The sequence below is a fragment of the Cherax quadricarinatus genome, chromosome 32 (assembly GCF_038502225.1).
Source record: "Cherax quadricarinatus isolate ZL_2023a chromosome 32, ASM3850222v1, whole genome shotgun sequence".
NCBI lineage: Eukaryota > Metazoa > Arthropoda > Malacostraca > Decapoda > Parastacidae > Cherax > Cherax quadricarinatus.
In genome coordinates this window covers 34,817,174-34,836,089 of record NC_091323.1, presented here as the reverse complement: position 1 = coordinate 34,836,089, position 18,916 = coordinate 34,817,174, and the positions used below count along the sequence as shown (strand labels likewise).

The window sequence follows — 18,916 nt, the reverse complement described above, 5'->3', positions numbered from 1 at the left end:
TCCTTCTGGAACGAAAGAAATTAGTATCCCGAGGTGCCACTGTACATAAATTTTATCCTTATATGATGATCATCCTTTAAGAAGGTATGCTGTTGATGAATGGCTCTTGATCCAGGGAAATGGATCTGCTCTCCTTTTCCCTGGACTGAACCTAAGTCCCTCCTATTCCCCAAACACTGTATGACCCTTATGGGTTTAGCACTTCCCCTTGAAAATAATAAATTGGTTAATGAACCAATGTTCTCAGTGAAGAACAGTTAGGAAACATTTGTCTGATAATCAGTACCCTTGTACTGAATGGGTTTAGTGCTTCATATAAACAAATACGTAAATAAATAAATTTCAGTGCAGGGTTAATTTTATTGTGACAGCATTCCAAACTGCTACTGCCATCTTGTCAGACAACAGAATATAATTAATATCCTATCGTTCACAAACAAAGAACGTGAAAAAATGTATCATGTGAAAATGTTGAAAGCAAATTTCCTTAATTTCATTCATTGAAAACAAAATATTAATCAACCTCAACTTAATGCTCTAAGGAGTCTCTCCTATGCTTAACAGTGAAAATAACAAAAGAAAATATAAATCAGCTTATCAAGTGGTGGAATAAATGAAAATGTATAATAATTATAGTCACATTAAACTGACCTCATCCATTCAAACAATTCTGCATACAAAAGGCTTTATTTATTAATTATATATTGTGAAGTCTGCTCTTCTGGGAACCGACTGATGAAGAATCTATTTACTGTCTGAGCCTTCTTTTCTTAGTGGAAAACAATGCATAAAAGAAAGAAATATGATACTAGATATACATGTCCTGGAAGGTGCTGTAGTTTGAACTTTCAATCATTTGTAATCTGTAATTAAAAATGGAAGTGTATGAAGTCAAGGTTAAGCTTTGTACAGACGGGTACCCCGCTTTGCCAATCTGTCAGCCATTTCGTTACCTTTGTGGCCAGCATGGCCTTTCACATGCACCTGAAAAACAATTACAAAAGCTGCATTGTAAAGAATGTGTTAGTCTACCTCATTCTACTCTGTATTATCTGACTCACCCTAATGAGTTTAGCACTTTCATGAACAGTTTGGGTAATTCAATATAATCATAAGTACAATGAGACAGGTTGCAAATGAAGAATTAGTATTTTTTTTTTATTTTTTATTAACACAGCTGTTTCCCACCCAGGCGTGGTGACCCGAAAAAGAAGAAACACTTTCATCATCACACTCTATCACTGTCTTACCAGAGGAATGCCTACACTACAGTTAAAAAACTGCAACATACCTCCACCCTTCCTTCAGAGGACAGGCACTGTACTTCCCACCTCCAGGACTCAAGTCCAGCTAACAAATTTCCCTGAATCTAGAGGGACTAGTACCGAACTTGCACACGAAAATCACTCACTACGAAAGCAAAAGACTTGGCAGACGATGCAACATCCCCTCAATGAAAAGCAGGGGTGTCACTAGCACGTTAAGAGACCATACAATAAGTGTCAGGGGCCCGAGACTGTTCAACTGCCTCCCAGCATACATAAGGGGGATTACCAACAGACCCCTGGCAGTCTTCAAGCTGGCACTGGACAAGCACCTAAAGTCGGTTCCTGACCAGCCGGGCTGTGGCTCGTACGTTGGTTTGCGTGCAGCCAGCAGTAACAGCCTGGCTGATCAGGCTCTGATCCACCAGGAGGCCTGGTCACAGACCAGGCCGCGGGGGCGTTGACCCCCGGAACTCTCTCCAGGTAATAAATGGTACTTTGCTAACACTCCAACAGCACATCTGTCATAAAAACCATGCACATGCTTGGTGGAAGTCTAAGCCCCTCACACACAAACCTTCTTTACCCCCTCCCTCCAACCATTCCTAGGAAGACCCTTACCCTGCCTTCCTTCCACTGCAGATTTATACACCCTCCAAGTCCTTCTATTCCATTCCATGCTTTCTAAATGTTCAAACCACCTCAACAACCCCTCTTCTGCTTTCTGGATAATACTTTTAGAAACCCTGCATCTCCTAATTTCCAAGCTACAGATTCTCAGCATAATGTTCACACTACACACTGCCCTCATACATGATATCTCCAGCCTCTTCCTCACTGCAACTTTTAAAATTCATGCTTCACACCCACATAAGAGCATTAGTATCACTATACTCTCATACTTTTCCCTCTTTGCTTCCATGGATAACATTCTTTGACTCCACAGACTCCTCAGTGCAACACTCAACTGGTAATTACAAATAAATTACATTGAAATTATGTGTACATCAGTTCAATGACCTGTATGTTATGAAGTGGTTGAAGTCAAATTATGAAATTTACAGTCAATGTGAAATTTAACAGATTTAATAGTGGCATGATAGTGGCTTTCTTTGTACTTAGCAGCCCAAAATTGTAATTACACACTGTAACCTTTATAAAGAAATAAAATCTTTACTCTTTATTTTTTTAATGTTGAGAGATAGTGAACTTTTGGCTTTTTTAGGCAATGAGCACAAAATTTTTGGGAGCTTTTGAATAGGTTGAGCTGTATATGTGGAATGTCAGAGATACTTGTTCCTTATATTGTGTCCATGTGTTTTGTTGCAGCTCTCCAGACAGAGTTTAAGGTCTGGGTTAATGTTTGTACTGAATACTCTGTTGACATAAAAAACTCAGTAAATGGAACTATTGTGCACATTAGGCAAATTTAAACTCTTGAACAACGGGGTGTGTTGCCTATAGCCTGAATGAGTAATAATTCTGAGAGCTAATTTTTGCTGACTAACAACAGGTTTAAGGTGATTAGGTATGGCTGACCTCATGCACTAATACCACGGGTAAGGTATGGCTAGATTAAAGAACAGTAAAGGGCGAGCAGGGACGTTTGGGGGAAAATAAGAGCATACTTTTGTTCTGGATGTGTTGAAATTCAATTTGCTGTCCAGGTGTATTCCCAAGAATTTACTCTTATCCTGCCTATCAATTGGTGTATTGTTTATCTTTAAGTTTAAATGAATGTCTTTTGCTTTGTTCCCAAGCATTATATAGGTCTTGTTAATACTGAGTGTGAGTTTGTTAACTGTGACTAAAGAAGATATTTTAGAAAGTCCTGTATTTACCAGACAGAACAGAACTGGTTTAAGTTAGAACTGGTTTAAGACAGAACTGGTTTAAGTTAGACGAAGATTGATGGTTACAGATTTATCCATCATTGTTATAATCACAGCAAAACAATCTCTTCTTTATCCACTGCAAATGCCATTACCAGCCACTTGCTCTTTTCTATTAGTCCATTTTATGGAGGGTTTACTGTAATGTATATCAGACATGCATTTACTTACTAAATGGCACACAAATAAACTACTATACCCAAATTTAAACATGCTGTGGATTTTGAGTGCTGTAGAAGTCCAACCATGTTAATACCTACCCATTTTACAGCTAATCCTTCACTGGCTGCATCTAAAACAATGAGATCATTCTTATTCTTCACTGGGTCTCCATTCTTCTTCACCCAGTTGTTTTTCTTCCAGTTCTTCAGCCAGGAAGTCATACAGTCAATCATGAAGAGAGAGTCTGTGTGTACTGCCACTTTTTTGAACCCTGTAAATTTGAATACTATACTAAGAGCTATTTTAAAGTTAGTCACTCTCATAGTGCAATGTTGAATGACCCACATGGGCTTAGCACTTTGTGATTTTTTTAAAACACGCTGGCCATCTCCCACCAAGGTAAGATGACTCGAAAAAGAATCACTTTGACCACCATTCACACTGTCACTATCACTGTCCTTGAGAATATAGACAATGTACTTCCAACCTCCAGGACTCAAGTCTGGTTAACTGGTTTCCCTGAATCACTTCACAAAATATCACCCTGGTCACACTCCAACAGTTCATCAAATCCCAAAAACCACACATGTCTGCTGTATGTGAATATAATACACTAATAATACATAACAAAAATATTAATAAGCCAGTTTTGTTTGCAGGTGCAGTTGCAAAAATACTGGAAAAACACTAGGGAAAAGTGATAAAATACTTAGGGAGGAATAACTTGTTGACTAGTAAACAATTCAGCTTATGGTTTGAGAGGAAAATGCTAAATGATGAGAGGAAAAAATGCTCTCATGGGGAAATGTTACCAGCAAGGTAGTTTTAGAAATACAATATACTGCATTTAGTCTTACCTAAAGCTTTTGACAACTCTAAAGCACATGTAGCAGCCTGAATTTCTGCCGTGTTATTTGTAGCTCTTCCCCTCACCGGCTTACTCACATTACTGAAATAAATTTAAGCAGAATGAAATGATTGATCCTAGGTAGTAGGTTGGCAGACAGCAATTGCCCAGGGAGGTACTTCCATCCTGCCAAGTGAGTTTAAAACAGAAGCCTGTAATTTGTTTTACAGGATGGTAGGATTGCTGGTGTCTTTTTTCTGTCTCATAAACATGCAAGATTTCAGGTACATCTTGCTACTTCTACTTACACTTAGGTCACACTACACATGCATGTACAAGCATATACATGTATATTTATACACACACTCCTCTGGGTTTTCTTCTTTTCTTACTAGTTCTAGTTCTTGCTCTTATTTATTTCCTCTTATCTCATGTGGAAGTGGAACAGAATTCTTCCTCTGTAAGCCATGCATGTCATAAGAGGTGACTAAAATACTGGGAGCAAGGGGCTAGTAACCCCTTCTCCAGTATACATGACTAAATTTATGAAGAGAAACTATCATTTTTCTTTTTGGGCCACCCTGCTTTGGTGGGATACAACTGGTGAATTGAAAGAAAGAAAGAAAGAAATGATTGATATAATGATATAATAAAATCATATAATTTAGTTATAAAAATCTATGTTATACATTCATTGAAACTAACTACAGTCAGACAGGAAAATATATAGAAAGACAGCCAGAGTTGAGAGATGAAGTGTAATTAATGATATGATGATAATACTGTACATTCTCACTCCATTTTTACAAAAATATACATATAAAGCAAATGAGAGAGTGGGTGAGATGTTATCAACAAATTTTGTTGAAAATAAGAAAAAGTTTTGGAGTGAGATTAACAAGTTAAGGAAGCCTAGAGAACAAATGGACTTGTCAGTTAAAAATATGAGAGGAGAGTTATTAAATGGAGAGTTAGAGGTATTGGGAAGATGGAGGGAATATTTTGAGGAATTGTTAAATGTTGATGAAGATAGGGAAGCTGTGATTTCGTGTATAGGGCAAGGAGGAATAACATCTTGTAGGAGTGAGGAAGAGCCAGTTGTGAGTGTGGGGGAAGTTCGTGAGGCAGTAGGTAAAATGAAAGGGGGTAAGGCAGCCGGGATTGATGGGATAAAGATAGAAATGTTAAAAGCAGGTGGGGATATAGTTTTGGAGTGGTTGGTGCAATTATTTAATAAATGCATGGAAGAGGGTAAGGTACCTAGGGATTGGCAGAGAGCATGCATAGTTCCTTTGTATCAAGGCAAAGGGGATAAAAGAGAGTGCAAAAATTATAGGGGGATAAGTCTGTTGAGTATACCTGGTAAAGTGTATGGTAGAGTTATTATTGAAAGAATTAAGAGTAAGATGGAGAATAGGATAGCAGATGAACAAGGAGGCTTTAGGAAAGGTAGGGGGTGTGTGGACCAGGTGTTTACAGTGAAACATATAAGTGAACAGTATTTAGATAAGGCTAAAGAGGTCTTTGTGGCATTTATGGATTTGGAAAAGGCGTATGACAGGGTGGATAGGGGGGCAATGTGGCAGATGTTGCAGGTGTATGGTGTAGGAGGTAGGTTACTGAAAGCAGTGAAGAGTTTTTACGAGGATAGTGAGGCTCAAGTTAGAGTATGTAGGAAAGAGGGAAATTATTTCCCAGTAAAAGTAGGCCTTAGATAAGGATGTGTGATGTCACCGTGGTTGTTTAATATATGTTGCCACAGTTGCTCTTTGCTGATGACACTGTGCTCTTGGGAGATTCTGAAGAGAAGTTGCAGAGATTGGTGGATGAATTTGGTAGGGTGTGCAAAAGAAGAAAATTAAAAGTGAATACAGGAAAGAGTAAGGTTATGAGGATAACAAAAATATTAGGTGATGAAAGATTGGATATCAGATTGGAGGGAGAGAGTATGGAGGAGGTGAATGTATTCAGATATTTGGGAGTTGACGTGTCAGCGGATGGGTCTATGAAAGATGAGGTGAATCATAGAATTGATGAGGGGAAAAGGGTGAGTGGTGCACTTAGGAGTCTGTGGAGACAAAGAACTTTGTCCTTGGAGGCAAAGAGGGGAATGTATGCGAGTATAGTTTTACCAACGCTCTTATACGAGTGTGAAGCATGGATTAGATTTTTTAGATTTTGCCACCGAAGTGGCTAGTTTATTGTGCACCCCATATCCATCCTGTGGACGGTAGCGCGAGAGCATATGGATACACAAAAGGCCTAGGAACTAGGCCCCAAAGGGTTAACAGGAATACATATGGATTTATATCTACATATCTATAGTTCACTTATCTGTTACAAGCAAATTTAGGAAATTTGCTTAGTATATCTGGTGTCTTATTTTCATTAATAAGATATCTTGACATGTCACATAGGTTATTATACTGTCTGTCTCTGTGTTCTTCAATAAGTGGACAATTAAGCACATAGTGTTCAAGACAGTGACCATATGCCTGATCAGCATGGGTGATGAATGTTGCAGCGAGGAGAAGGCTGGAGGCAGTGGAGATGTCATGTCTGAGGGCAATGTGTGGTGTGAATATAATGCAGAGAATTTGTAGTTTGGAAGTTAGGAGGAGGTGCGGGATTACCAAAACTGTTGTCCAGAGGGCTGAGGAAGGGTTGTTGAGGTGGTTCGGACATGTAGAGAGAATGGAGCGAAACAGTGTGACTTCAAGAGTGTATCAGTCTGTAGTGGAAGGAAGGCGGGGTAGGGGTCGGCCTAGGAAAGGTTGGAGGGAGGGGGTAAAGGAGGTTTTGTGTGCAAGGGGCTTGGACTTCCAGCAGGCATGCATGAGCGTGTTTGATAGGAGTGAATGGAAACAAATGGTTTTTAATACTTGACGTGCTGTTGGAGTGTGAGCAAAGTAACATTCATGAAGGGGTTCAGGGAAACCGGCAGGCCGGACTTGAGTCCTGGAGATGGGAAGTACAGTACCTGCACTCTGAAGGAGGGGTGTTAATGTTGCAGTTTAAAAACTGTAGTGTAAAGCACCCTTCTGACAAGACAGTGATGGAGTGAATGATGGTGAAAGTTTTTCTTTTTCGGGCCACCCTGCCTTGGTGGGAATCGGCCAGTGTGGTAATAAAAAAAAAATAATAATAAAGCTAAGATTTATGAATGCCAAAAAGCATTATATTATGATGCATAAACTTTAATTAGATGTAACTTTAAACATGGATCTGTACTAGCCCACTAGTGTATGAGCACAGCGCAAAATGACCCTTACGAGCTTAACAATTATTGAATAGAAGGATTATGGTGGATGAAGGCATACTGTATATGCCTGTACAATTGTGTGAAACACCCTCTATCTCATCTTGTATTGTTCTTTTCTTTTGTGGATATTGTGACCATTAGTAATGTGTACATAGTAACTGCTTATCTAGAGCTTCTGCTGCCTCCATGGATATCTATTAATTCCAGTTACCTTCCATTAATGCTGACAATTTTCTGGAGATCTTGCTCTGTAAGATGCTAGGAGCGGGCACTATTTCCAGCTATTTTTCACTCTCATCACCTGTGTTCTTCCCAAGTCCCTTCAGTAGCAGCCTCTAGTCTAGGTTAATCCTTAATAGTAGTGTCCCACTGTCCACCATTTCCAACTTCTCCAGTCCTCCCTAGATAAGTTTTCCTTTGTTCCCTTGCTTTTGAGATCCTTTTCATTTTCTTTTATATCAATATCAAAAAGGAATATTAAATACAGTGGAAATAGGTAGAGTGTCAAATGTTGATTTCTGATTTTCTCCTGTATACAACTGCCTACATGATACTAAACTTTTTGAGTGGCAATGTAAAGCTATACATTATTATCAACCAAAAAAAAAAAAAAACTGTGCCAACAATGAAAATTATTAACCAACATCATAAATTTCTGATACTTGAAATTTGGTAGTTACTTCATTCATGATTTACCCCATTATCTGATGCTGGTTATTGCTGAAATTAAAAATTAAATATGGTACTGTATAATACTGTATCTATTTTACTTTGAACAGACACTGGCTGGAGAGAAGTAGACATTAACTTTTACAAGTTACATTATTTAATAATGACCATAAATTTCTTGCTGTTCTTTGCATCAGAGTATAAAACTCTCAAATTAATATCTGCTCATCTAAAAGAATGCATAAGTCAATGACTAATTCAGTTATTTAGTAAGTTGTATACTTTTCAACTCTGCTCAGAATAAACTTTGACTTAGTTAGGTTTTCCCAAAAACATACAGCAAGCTAAGTCATACTTACAGAGGATGGTTTGGTCCAAAATACACTCCAATGCCAGCTGTGGCACCTTTCCTTCCATTTTTATTACATGCACCATCAGTATAAACAACGAGAAATCCATTGCTGTCAAAGGAAAATTTAGTTTTATGATATCCACTACAATCACCCGTGTTCATCTTTTTGACAGTCTTTTCATCAGATTCTTGAATTGAATTGTCATGCTTTCGCTTCCCACTGTTAGCTGCAAAAGAAGTTTCAGGTGGGCATTGTGTTCCTAACATGGTGTCAGTACCAGGTTTTCGAGCTAAATAACTGTCAAATCTTGACCTTAGTTTTGATGTATCTTTCTGCAGTTTATTCAAATCATTCTTCATCTCCTGAGGAGTTGGACTTGACCTTCCATCAACATTAATGCCTGTGAAAATAAGTGTTTTGCATGTATGGCTGATATTAGAAAAATCAGCACAAAGTACACAAGTTTTGTCATTATATATAATACAGTATATTAAAAAGAAATAGTACATAATAAAAAATATAAGTAGTACATTAAGTGGAAGTAAAACTAGGATACAAATTAGATAACTAAAATATACACGTATTATGTATTACAGGAAAAAACTATTATTGGACGTCATTTTGTAAAAATAAGTGTGTTACAAGATAACATTTCTATACTTTAGCTTTACTAATTTCAATGACAAAACTAAATTTTTAAGGTGACACTGGTATTAAATTATTCATAATGTGTTTATCTGATTATGATGAAAACCATACATTTTTGTTTAAAATAACAGATTACCCAGGGTAGGTAACCAAGCATCCACCTTATGTATGTCTTGGGCTCTTTATGGTTATTGAGTTACATAGCACTTATTTCACACTTACTTTTCAGTGGTGGTTCTTTGAACTGTATATAAGAACATAAGAATGGAGGAACACTGCAGAAGGTCTACTGGCCCATACAAGGCAAGTCCTTATTAAAACAACCCCTACCCAAAGCTAATCAAGAATATCCTCCCATACCCAATGACCCCAGTCAAACCCAGCCCCTCCCACTCATATATTTGTCCAATCTCTTTTTAAATCTACCCAAGGTTCTATCCTTGATCACCCTACTCGGGAGATTTTTCCACACATCCACAACTCTGTTCGAAAACCAGTATGTACCTATATCCTTTCTAAATCTAAATTGATCCAACTTATATCCATTACTTCTGGTTCTTACCTTGTTCGACACCCTCAGTAATTTACTAATATCACCTTTGTTTATACCCATCATTCACTTATACATATATCTACTAGTTTTGTAGTTATCTTAGTGATTTCTATTCTACATACAAAATATGCAATAAATATACCTCCAGGACAGACCAAAAAGTCTACAGTAGATAAAAAGTCTTCAGTAGATAAAAAGTCTACAGTAAATAAAAAAGGCAATACGACATAGGATGAAAATTCAGCATGATACACATACAGATAAAATGCAATACAATGCATATGAAAAATGTAATACAAATGAAAATATAAAATACAATTCAGGTGAAAAATGCAATACAAAACAAGAAATACCCTTACATTCATATATAATGGTAACATCTTCAGTGACATTATCTGGAATTTCTATAACACTGTTTGTCTTGATCTCTTGTGCTAATTTTTCACGTCTGTCTATAACTTTGCTCTTAGGATAACCAAGTTCTTGGAATTCTTTTGCTTCTTTTAGGGTTGCAAATTTTTTGTACCGAGCGTAGTGATACCCTTTAACTTGTTTTTGACAATCAGACCTGCAAAATATGTTAAACACATTAGAATATGTAAACATATAACAAGCTTAAATTATTATTTTTAATACTGATAGGCAAAAATGTGTGAAATTTACAATAAATGGGGTTTTGCAAAGCCCACATAAAAATTTAAAATCACGAATTGTATTAACAGTAATAATATAGGAAATAATATACTATTGAGGCTAGCTAAGATAAAGTTAATCCCTTATGTATACAAGATGAAGATTGTATGGAAAGTGTAGTCTTATCCTGTGTAAAATCTACTTGATATACTGTGTGCATATATAACATCTACTTGCCCTTAAAATCATTGTAAATAATTTTAACTTATGAAATGTAAGTAAAAATTTACAATTATGATTCAAAATTATAATGTTGAGGTAAAAAAATACAGAAAATTAATATAATGCCAAACTACACAGCTATCACTACAGTAATGATTAACTGTATTTCAATATACAAAAAATGGCAATATCCTTTCACATGGACACCTAATACAATGGGTGACCTTTCTCAAAGAACCACAGCAATAAAGATAATAAAAAAGACACTATACTTTTAAAAACTATAGCAAAACATATGGAAGCACAATGCCAATGTCAATATGATTTTTTTACAAAGTATTGTACAAGATACCCAAACCACATATATTCATAATATAGTAATTAGATGAACACAGTAAAATTATCTTTTATTTTTGTGGGGAGGGGGGACATAGGCATTTACAGAAAAATCAAGAAGGAAGGGTCACCTTACTGACTAAGAGACTGAGAAATGTGTACCTTTTTAATACTTATTCCCTCTGTTTTTAAACAAGAGGACACAAATGAAATCCTGGAGATCTATAATTAAATAATATTTAGAGGATGAATTATGCAAGATCAAAGTCGTGAATTATTTTTAAGGGCTATAAAGGAATGTAAAGAGGAGCTTAGCTAAACATTAGTTAGACTCTTCAACAGATCACTACAGATGGGTATTGTACCAGTTAAGTGGAAAATTACAAATGCAATACTCATTACAAAGTGGGAGATACATCCTTAGCTCCAAATTATAGATCAATCAGCTTCACCTCAAACTGTGGAAAAGTTGCTAAAAACAATAAATGCAATTCAAAATCACCTTCAGACACATAATTAGCACAGTTCTGCAAAGGGGCATTCTTGCTCCCTTACCAATTTACCAACTTTTTTCACCAAGGTAAGGACTTAATGTTAAGAATTAATCTAAGTCTGCTCGAAATGCCTAGCCATGCTAGGTGTCCTAGCGGCCCCCTCTGTAATTAGTATTTTATAACATGTAAACCACAAAATACCCAAAACCTGTAAACCCCACATTGTAACCATTAAAGAGAATAAACTTTAAGTGAATTGAATTGAAGGTATTTGAGGCAATAACCAAAGATAAAAAATATGATATTGTGTATATGGGCTTCATAAAGGCCTTTTATAAGTTCCACAGAGGAGACTGGTGAAGAAAATAGCAACACATGGAACAGGAGGATTTATTCTTATATCCACTGGGGAGGGGGAGCACAAAGCCAATAGGGGTCATACCAGCACCTGGGAAAATGGAGAGAAAAATGCTCTCCAGGGTTGAGGCATAGCGGACACAAGCAACAGAATTTGCATAAATGGAGAATCCAGAATGGGAACCCATTACATGTGGTCTGTTGCAGGTGTCAGAATTGGGACCACTGTTGTTTACAATCTGCATAAATGACAAAGATGATGGAATAAATAGCAACTTAAGTAAATTTGTGGATGACACTAAAATGGGCTATCCAATAACTTCTTGTGAGGTCAGTATCCCTGGAGAGGGTTTCAGGGGTCAATGCCCCTGCTGCTCAGTCTGAGACCAGGCCTCATGGTAGATCAGGGTCTGATCATCCAGGCTGTTACTGCTGACCACATGCAAACTGAAGTACGAACCACAGCCTGGCTGGTCAGGTACTGACTTTAGGTGCCTGTCCAGTGCTTTCTTGAAGACAGCCAGGGGTCTATTGGTAATTCCCCTTATGAATGTTGGGAGGCCCAAGACTGTTCAACTGCCTCCATGCATACATAAGGGGGATTACCAACAGACTCCTGGCTGTCTTCAAGAAGGCACTGGACAGGCACCTAAAGTCAGTACCTGACCAGCCAGGCTGTGGTTCGTACGTCAGTTTGCGTGTGGCTAACAGTAACAGTCTGGTTGATCAGACTCTGATCCACCACAAGGCCTGGTCTCAGACCGGGCTGGGGAGGCATTGACCCCCGAAACCCTCTCCAGGTATACTCCAGGACACTTATTGTGATGTCTCTCAGTGTACTCGTGGCGCCCCTGCTTTTCACTGGGGGAATGTTGCATCTCCTACCGAGTCTTTTGCTTTCATAGCGAGTGATTTTCATATGCAAGTTTGGTACTAATCCCTCTAGGATTTTCCAAGTGTATATTATCATGCATCTCTATCGCTTGCATTCCAGAGAATACAAATCAAGGGACTTCAACCGCTCCCAGTAATTTAGGTGCCTTATCGTATTTATGTGTGCTGTGAAAGTTCTTTGTACACTCTCCAGGACAGCAATTTTGCCTGCCTTGAATGAAGCAGTTAGTGTACAGCAGTATTCTAGCCTAGAGAGAACAAGCGATTTGATGAGAATCATCATGGGCTTGGCATCCCTAGCTCTGAAGGTTCTCATTATCCATCTTATCATTTTCCTAGCAGATGCAGAAGATACATTGTTGTGGTCTTTGAAGGTGAGATCTTCTGACATTATCACTCCCAGGTCCTTCACATTACTTTTTTGCTCTATTGTATGGTTAGAATTTGTTGTATACCCTGATACATTTTTTATTTCCTCAAGTATTCCAGGATAACCTGTCTAGGTTGATGCTGTGTAAGTTTATTTTGACACAATTACACAAGTTTTAGGTGATGACAATTGTCATATATAGTAACATATGTGTAATTACCTTGGATAAGCCAAGAAAGTCAAAGAAAATTACTAATTTCCATTGGGGCCCTGTAATATCTTATTATTAGCAGCTTAGCTATAAGAGATAAAATAGAAATGAGTCATGGTTAAAATAAGTCACACAAATGCTAACTACACAAGTTAGTTTAAAATCTTTATTATGTACCCCATACCCATCCTGTGTACCCCATACCCATCCTGTGTACCCCATACCCATCCTGTGTACCCCATACCCATCCTGTGTACCCCATACCCATCCTGTGTACCCCATACCCATCCTGTGTACCCCATACCCATCCTGTGTACCCCATACCCATCCTGTGTACCCCATACCCATCCTGTGTACCCCATACCCATCCTGTGTACCCCATACCCATCCTGTGTACCCCATACCCATCCTGTGTACCCCATACCCATCCTGTGTACCCCATACCTATCCTGTGTACCCCATACCCATCCTGTGTACCCCATACCCATCCTGTGTACCCCATACCTATCCTGTGTACCCCATACCCATCCTGTGTACCCCATACCCATCCTGTGGGAGACATGAAAACTGGCTTTGTCATGTACAGGCAATACCTTCCTTTCTTTTATTGGTGTATAATAAAAGGTATCTGAGGCGTCACCACTTACTGCAGGTACTACAAAATTTTGTTCAATTTCCCTAGTATCATACTGGTTTTGGTTCCTAACCTTGACAAAATTCACAGCAAAATATTCTGGACTGCTTGTGATCAGAGAAGTGGCAGATGTAGTTAAATGTGAACAAGTGTAAGGGTCTAATTCTAGGAAAAGAAAATAGCTGTAGTACTTATAAACAACAAAGTTTGTAGTCAACATTAATGTGAAAAGAGTTAGTTCTGATTAACAGTAATTATCATCATAACCAAGTGCTAAACACATTAACAGTAATTTAAATGGAAATAAGTCACTTTGACTTTTTTTGGGGTTATCCTATGTATGATAATTGTACTTGTGTCTATATAAACTTGTGTTCACAATCAAGGTAACAAAATTCTCAGTATCATATCAAGAAATATAAGTACTAAGAATTGGGTTATAGTCCAAGTTGATATGTCAGTATTTAGACCTTATTTAGATTATGGTGCTCAGAATGGTGGTAAATGTGCCGGAAAACAGAGAAGGATGAAGGTGATGCCATGGGGAATCCTTCCTACGAAGATAGCAAGGCATTGAATTTACATTCCCTGGAAAAAAAAATGGAGAATTAGGGGGATATGACAGAAATGTACAAATGAAAAATATGAAAAATGGGGATGTTTATGAAGGGTTGAAAGTATCTGGGTTCAAGTTGGAGACATTTATAGTTAGAAATACGTATAGGGAAGTACAGGTTTAGCAACAGATTTGTAGATAAGTAAAATTAACTCTTATGTAGCATTATTAACGAAATAACTTTGGGTAGCTTTAAATATAAGTTACACGGAAGGACAATACTTAACTAGCATGGGACAATAGGCCCGGGAGTTTGTTGTGTATGCGTCTCTAAACATACATTTCTACACTAAGTTCTCACCATCTCTTATAAATGCCTGGTTTATGACCTCTGGCAACAGCATAGAAGGGCATTTTGGAGGAAATGGCGAAGAAACGAGTATAGAACAGAGGCCACGTGAGGGTAGAGACAGGTGTTGGCGCCTGAGTGCCATGTGTACTGACTGCCCTAGCTACCCTGCCTCGCAACCCTCAACCACAACCTTGGCTTCGTCTACCTCACAAACCATTATTGATTCAAATTCAATTCAAAGTTTATTCTCTATAAGGATTACAATGCTGAGTTTACAGAAATTTGGTTATTGTTTGGTTAACATGTAGTAAAATTGTGATTACAGAGTGTACCACTAGAACGCTTAGCATGGCTAGGCATTTCGGGCATACTTAGTTTTATTCTTAATTGTAAAATATTACAAATTACGAGGTAAGTTGGTATTATGGCTAAGTGACTAAATACTAGTTTATGAGTTTAGCAATGTGAATGCTTTTGTTTTGGCACAGTATATAGTTTCAGTATTGGAGTATCACAGGATTCATTATTTTAAGACTGAGATTAATATTTCTGTTTATGGTCAAATGAGTGAGTGAGTGTAAGTGTGAACCACCAGGTGGTATTCGTGTAGTTAGTTGACGGGGTGTATCAGGGAGATAAGATGTTTTCTAATGGTAGTTTTGAAGGTGATGAATGTGTCTGCAGTTCTAGAGTTCTCAGGTAGGGTATTCCAGATTTTAGGGCCTTTGACATACATTGAATTTTTGTAAAGGTTTAGTCGGACACGGGGAATGTCGTAGAGATGTTTGTGTCTGGTGTTATGCCTGTGGGTTCTGTCACAACTATCAAGAAAGCGTTTTAGGTCAAGGTTGATATTAGAGTTTAAGGCCCTGTAGATATAGATTGCACAGTAGTAAGTGTGGATGTACTGAACTGGGAGTAAGTTTAGATCTTTGAAGAGTGGGGGGGTGTGCTGCCAGGGATGGGATTTAGTGATTATTCTTACTGCAGCTTTTTGTTGGGTTATTATTGGCTTTAGGTGTGTTGCTGCAGTTGATCCCCAAGCACAAATAGCATAGGTGAGGTATGGATAAATAAGTGAGTGGTATAGTGTGAGAAGGGCATTTTGCGGCACGTAGTATCGTATCTTGGAGAGGATCCCAACCGTTTGGTAGCAGAGCAGTGGATGGATAAGTAAGATGGGTGGATAAGTAAGATACGTGTGTAACAGTTAGGTATATTTATTCCGAAATGTTTCGCCTACACAGCAGGTTTCTTCAGTAGAACATAGAGGCAACAGAAGCAGTAAAGATGTAAAGACGATTAATCAGTCCCTCGCCCTTGAAGACGTAGTTTTGAGGTGGTCTGCACCCCAATGGAAAAGTCACTCTGATGACTTTTTATGGGGGGATTATCCTAGGTAATTTAAGCTATGTATGATAATTGTACTTATGTGTACCTATACCTAAATAAACTAACCTCAGCCTGGAGAAGTCTGATCCACTGTCTGGAACATTCAGACTTTGGATTGCCTTTAACTTCTATGTGTTTAATGTAACCATTTAAAAAAATGTATAATGCCTGTTAAGTAATTTTTTTTAAGCCTGAATAAATCTTATAATTTTTGCTTATACTGATATGTAAACAATAGTATTACTCAAACTCCAGTCAGTGAAAATAATGGCAGGGCACATATATACGTGGGAGATGTGGGTGACCTTTGGCCTCATATTACAAGTTTTATAAGTATTTTCACCTTCAGAACTTTCACCGTCCCTCTGGGCGAACTCTACTATGAACATTGTTGTAAGGAACCCTCGTTCATGCCATTGTCCCTCAGGGAACTCTATGGAACCCTGGTTCATACCATCGTCCCTCAGGGAACTCTATGGAACCCTGGTTCATACCATCGTCCCTCAGGGAACTCTATGGAACCCTGGTTCATACCATCGTCCCTCAGGGAACTCTATGGAACCCTGGTTCATACCATCGTCCCTCAGGGAACTCTATGGAACCCTGGTTCATGCCATCGTCCCTCAGGGAACTCTATGGAACCCTCGTTCATGCCATCGTCCCTCAGGGAACTCTATGGAACCCTGGTTCATACCATCGTCCCTCAGGGAACTCTATGGAACCCTGGTTCATGCCATCGTCCCTCAGGGAACTCTATGGAACCCTGGTTCATGCCATCGTCCCTCAGGGAACTCTATGGAACCCTGGTTCATGCCATCGTCCCTCAGGGAACTCTATGGAACCCTGGTTCATGCCATCGTCCCTCAGGGAACTCTATGGAACCCTGGTTCATGCCATCGTCCCTCAGGGAACTCTATGGAACCCTGGTTCATGCCATCGTCCCTCAGGGAACTCTATGGAACCCTGGTTCATGCCATCGTCCCTCAGGGAACTCTATGGAACCCTGGTTCATGCCATCGTCCCTCAGGGAACTCTATGGAACCCTTGTTCATGCCATCGTCCCTCAGGGAACTATGGAACCCTGGTTCATGCCATCGTCCCTCAGGGAACTCTATGGAACCCTTGTTCATGCCATCGTCCCTCAGGGAACTATGGAACCCTGGTTCATGCCATCGTCCCTCAGGGAACTCTATGGAACCCTGGTTCATGCCATCGCCCCTCAGGGAACTATGGAACCTTGGTTCATGCCATCGTCCCTCAGGGAACTCTATGGAACCCTGGTTCATGCCATCGTCCCTCAGGGAACTATGGAACCCTGGTTCATGCCATCGTCCCTCAGGGAACTCTGTGGAACCCTGGTTCATGCCATCGTTCCTCAGGGAACTCTATGGAACCCTGGTTCATGCCATCGTCCCTCAGGGAACTCTATGGAACCCTGGTTCATGCCATCGTCCCTCAGGGAACTCTATGAAACCCTGTTTCATGCCATCGTCCCTCAGAGAACTCTATGGAACCCTAGTTCATGCCATCGTCCCTCAGGGAACTCTATGGAACCCTGGTTCATGCCATCGTCCCTCAGGGAACTCTATGGAACCCTGGTCCATGCCATCGTCCCTCAGGGAACTCTATGGAACCCTGGTTCATGCCATCGTCCCTCAGGGAACTATGGAACCCTGGTTCATGCCATCGTCCCTCAGGGAACTCTATGGAACCCTGGTTCATGCCATCGTCCCTCAGGGAACTCTATGGAACCCTGGTTCATGCCATCGTCCCTCAGGGAACTCTATGGAACCCTGGTTCACGCCATCGTCCCTCAGGGAACTCTATGGAACCCTGGTTCACGCCATCGTCCCTCAGGGAACTCTATGGAACCCTGGTTCATGCCATCGTCCCTCAGGGAACTCTATGGAACCCTGGTTCATGCCATCGTCCCTCAGGGAACTCTATGGAACCCTGGTTCATGCCATCGTCCCTCAGGGAACTCTATGGAACCCTGGTTCATGCCATCGTCCCTCAGGGAACTCTATGAACAACCCAGACGAGAAAACTTTATAAATTAATACCAAGAATATATACAATATATGCCTGGTATACAATCAAGTTGTTGCAAAACATTTAGTTTTGATTCGTATATGTTGTGGTGAAACAGTAAAATGTACAGCTGTAATTTAGACTCATGAATGTAAAATATACTGGAAATGTGATGTGTTAAGGGTTACCGGCAGAACTGTGCTTGTGCTCAGTGGAAGTCTCTCTTATAAAGACTAATTGTGCAACCACACAGATGTTAGTGTTGAGGTTGCGACGATGTGGCCTTGGCGGGGAATTAACTCTTAACCTACTTTTGTCTCACGAAATCGTAATGACACGATCACAAACGAACCACGGTATGGGTGGGGCTTGAACTTGAGGCAAGTGAGTCGTAAAACTCCAGCCCCAGTGGCTTACGTACTAACTTGGACTTTTATGACTTACTTGCCGCGAGTTCAAGCCCCACCCGTATCGTGGTTTAACCTATTATTATTTAACTACAGTTTCTTAACCTATGTGTGCAACATTTCACGCAAATATGTAGAATATGTTTGAGATATTTTAATAGAATACTCACAATGATACCTAATGAGATACAAAGCAACATCGAGGAGCTTTACAACAAATTCTTACTAAGTACAAGAATGCCAATGCAGCATTTTACCCAGCATATCCTGGAGCTTTCTTACAAATTGGAATTTGTTTAAGATACGACTTCATGTGAAAATCGAACTTCTTATATATTTGCATAGTATCTTTTTCCCCAGGATACCACGACAGTCG

The 18,916-nt window shown here is 39.3% G+C and overlaps 1 protein-coding gene across 1 annotated transcript; it reads right to left on the bottom strand.

Annotated features, from left to right (window-relative positions):
• Positions 1 to 346: 346 nt before the first annotated feature.
• Positions 347 to 14,886, bottom strand: LOC128690226 (ribonuclease H1-like). The gene is made up of 6 exons (XM_053778796.2): positions 14,720 to 14,886; positions 10,011 to 10,219; positions 8,457 to 8,850; positions 4,177 to 4,268; positions 3,418 to 3,590; positions 347 to 984 (listed from the first exon to the last, which is right to left on the bottom strand). The coding sequence occupies exons 1-6, from the start codon at positions 14,770 to 14,772 to the stop codon at positions 898 to 900; spliced, it is 1,008 nt and encodes a 335-aa protein (XP_053634771.2). The 5' UTR covers positions 14,773 to 14,886; the 3' UTR covers positions 347 to 897.
• Between the last annotated feature and the right edge of the window lie 4,030 nt (positions 14,887 to 18,916).

Excerpts from the sequence above, each read along its gene's own strand:
- LOC128690226 (XM_053778796.2), bottom strand. The coding sequence starts at position 14,772 with ATGCCCTTCTATGCTGTTGCCAGAGGTCATAAACCAGGCATTTATAAG. Across the intron at positions 10,220-14,719 it reads CCAGGCATTTATAAGAGATG|GTCTGATTGTCAAAAACAAG; the intron begins GTGAGAACTTAG and ends CATATTTTGCAG. Across the intron at positions 985-3,417 it reads AAGGATTAGCTGTAAAATGG|GTGCATGTGAAAGGCCATGC; the intron begins GTAGGTATTAAC and ends ATTGTTTTTCAG.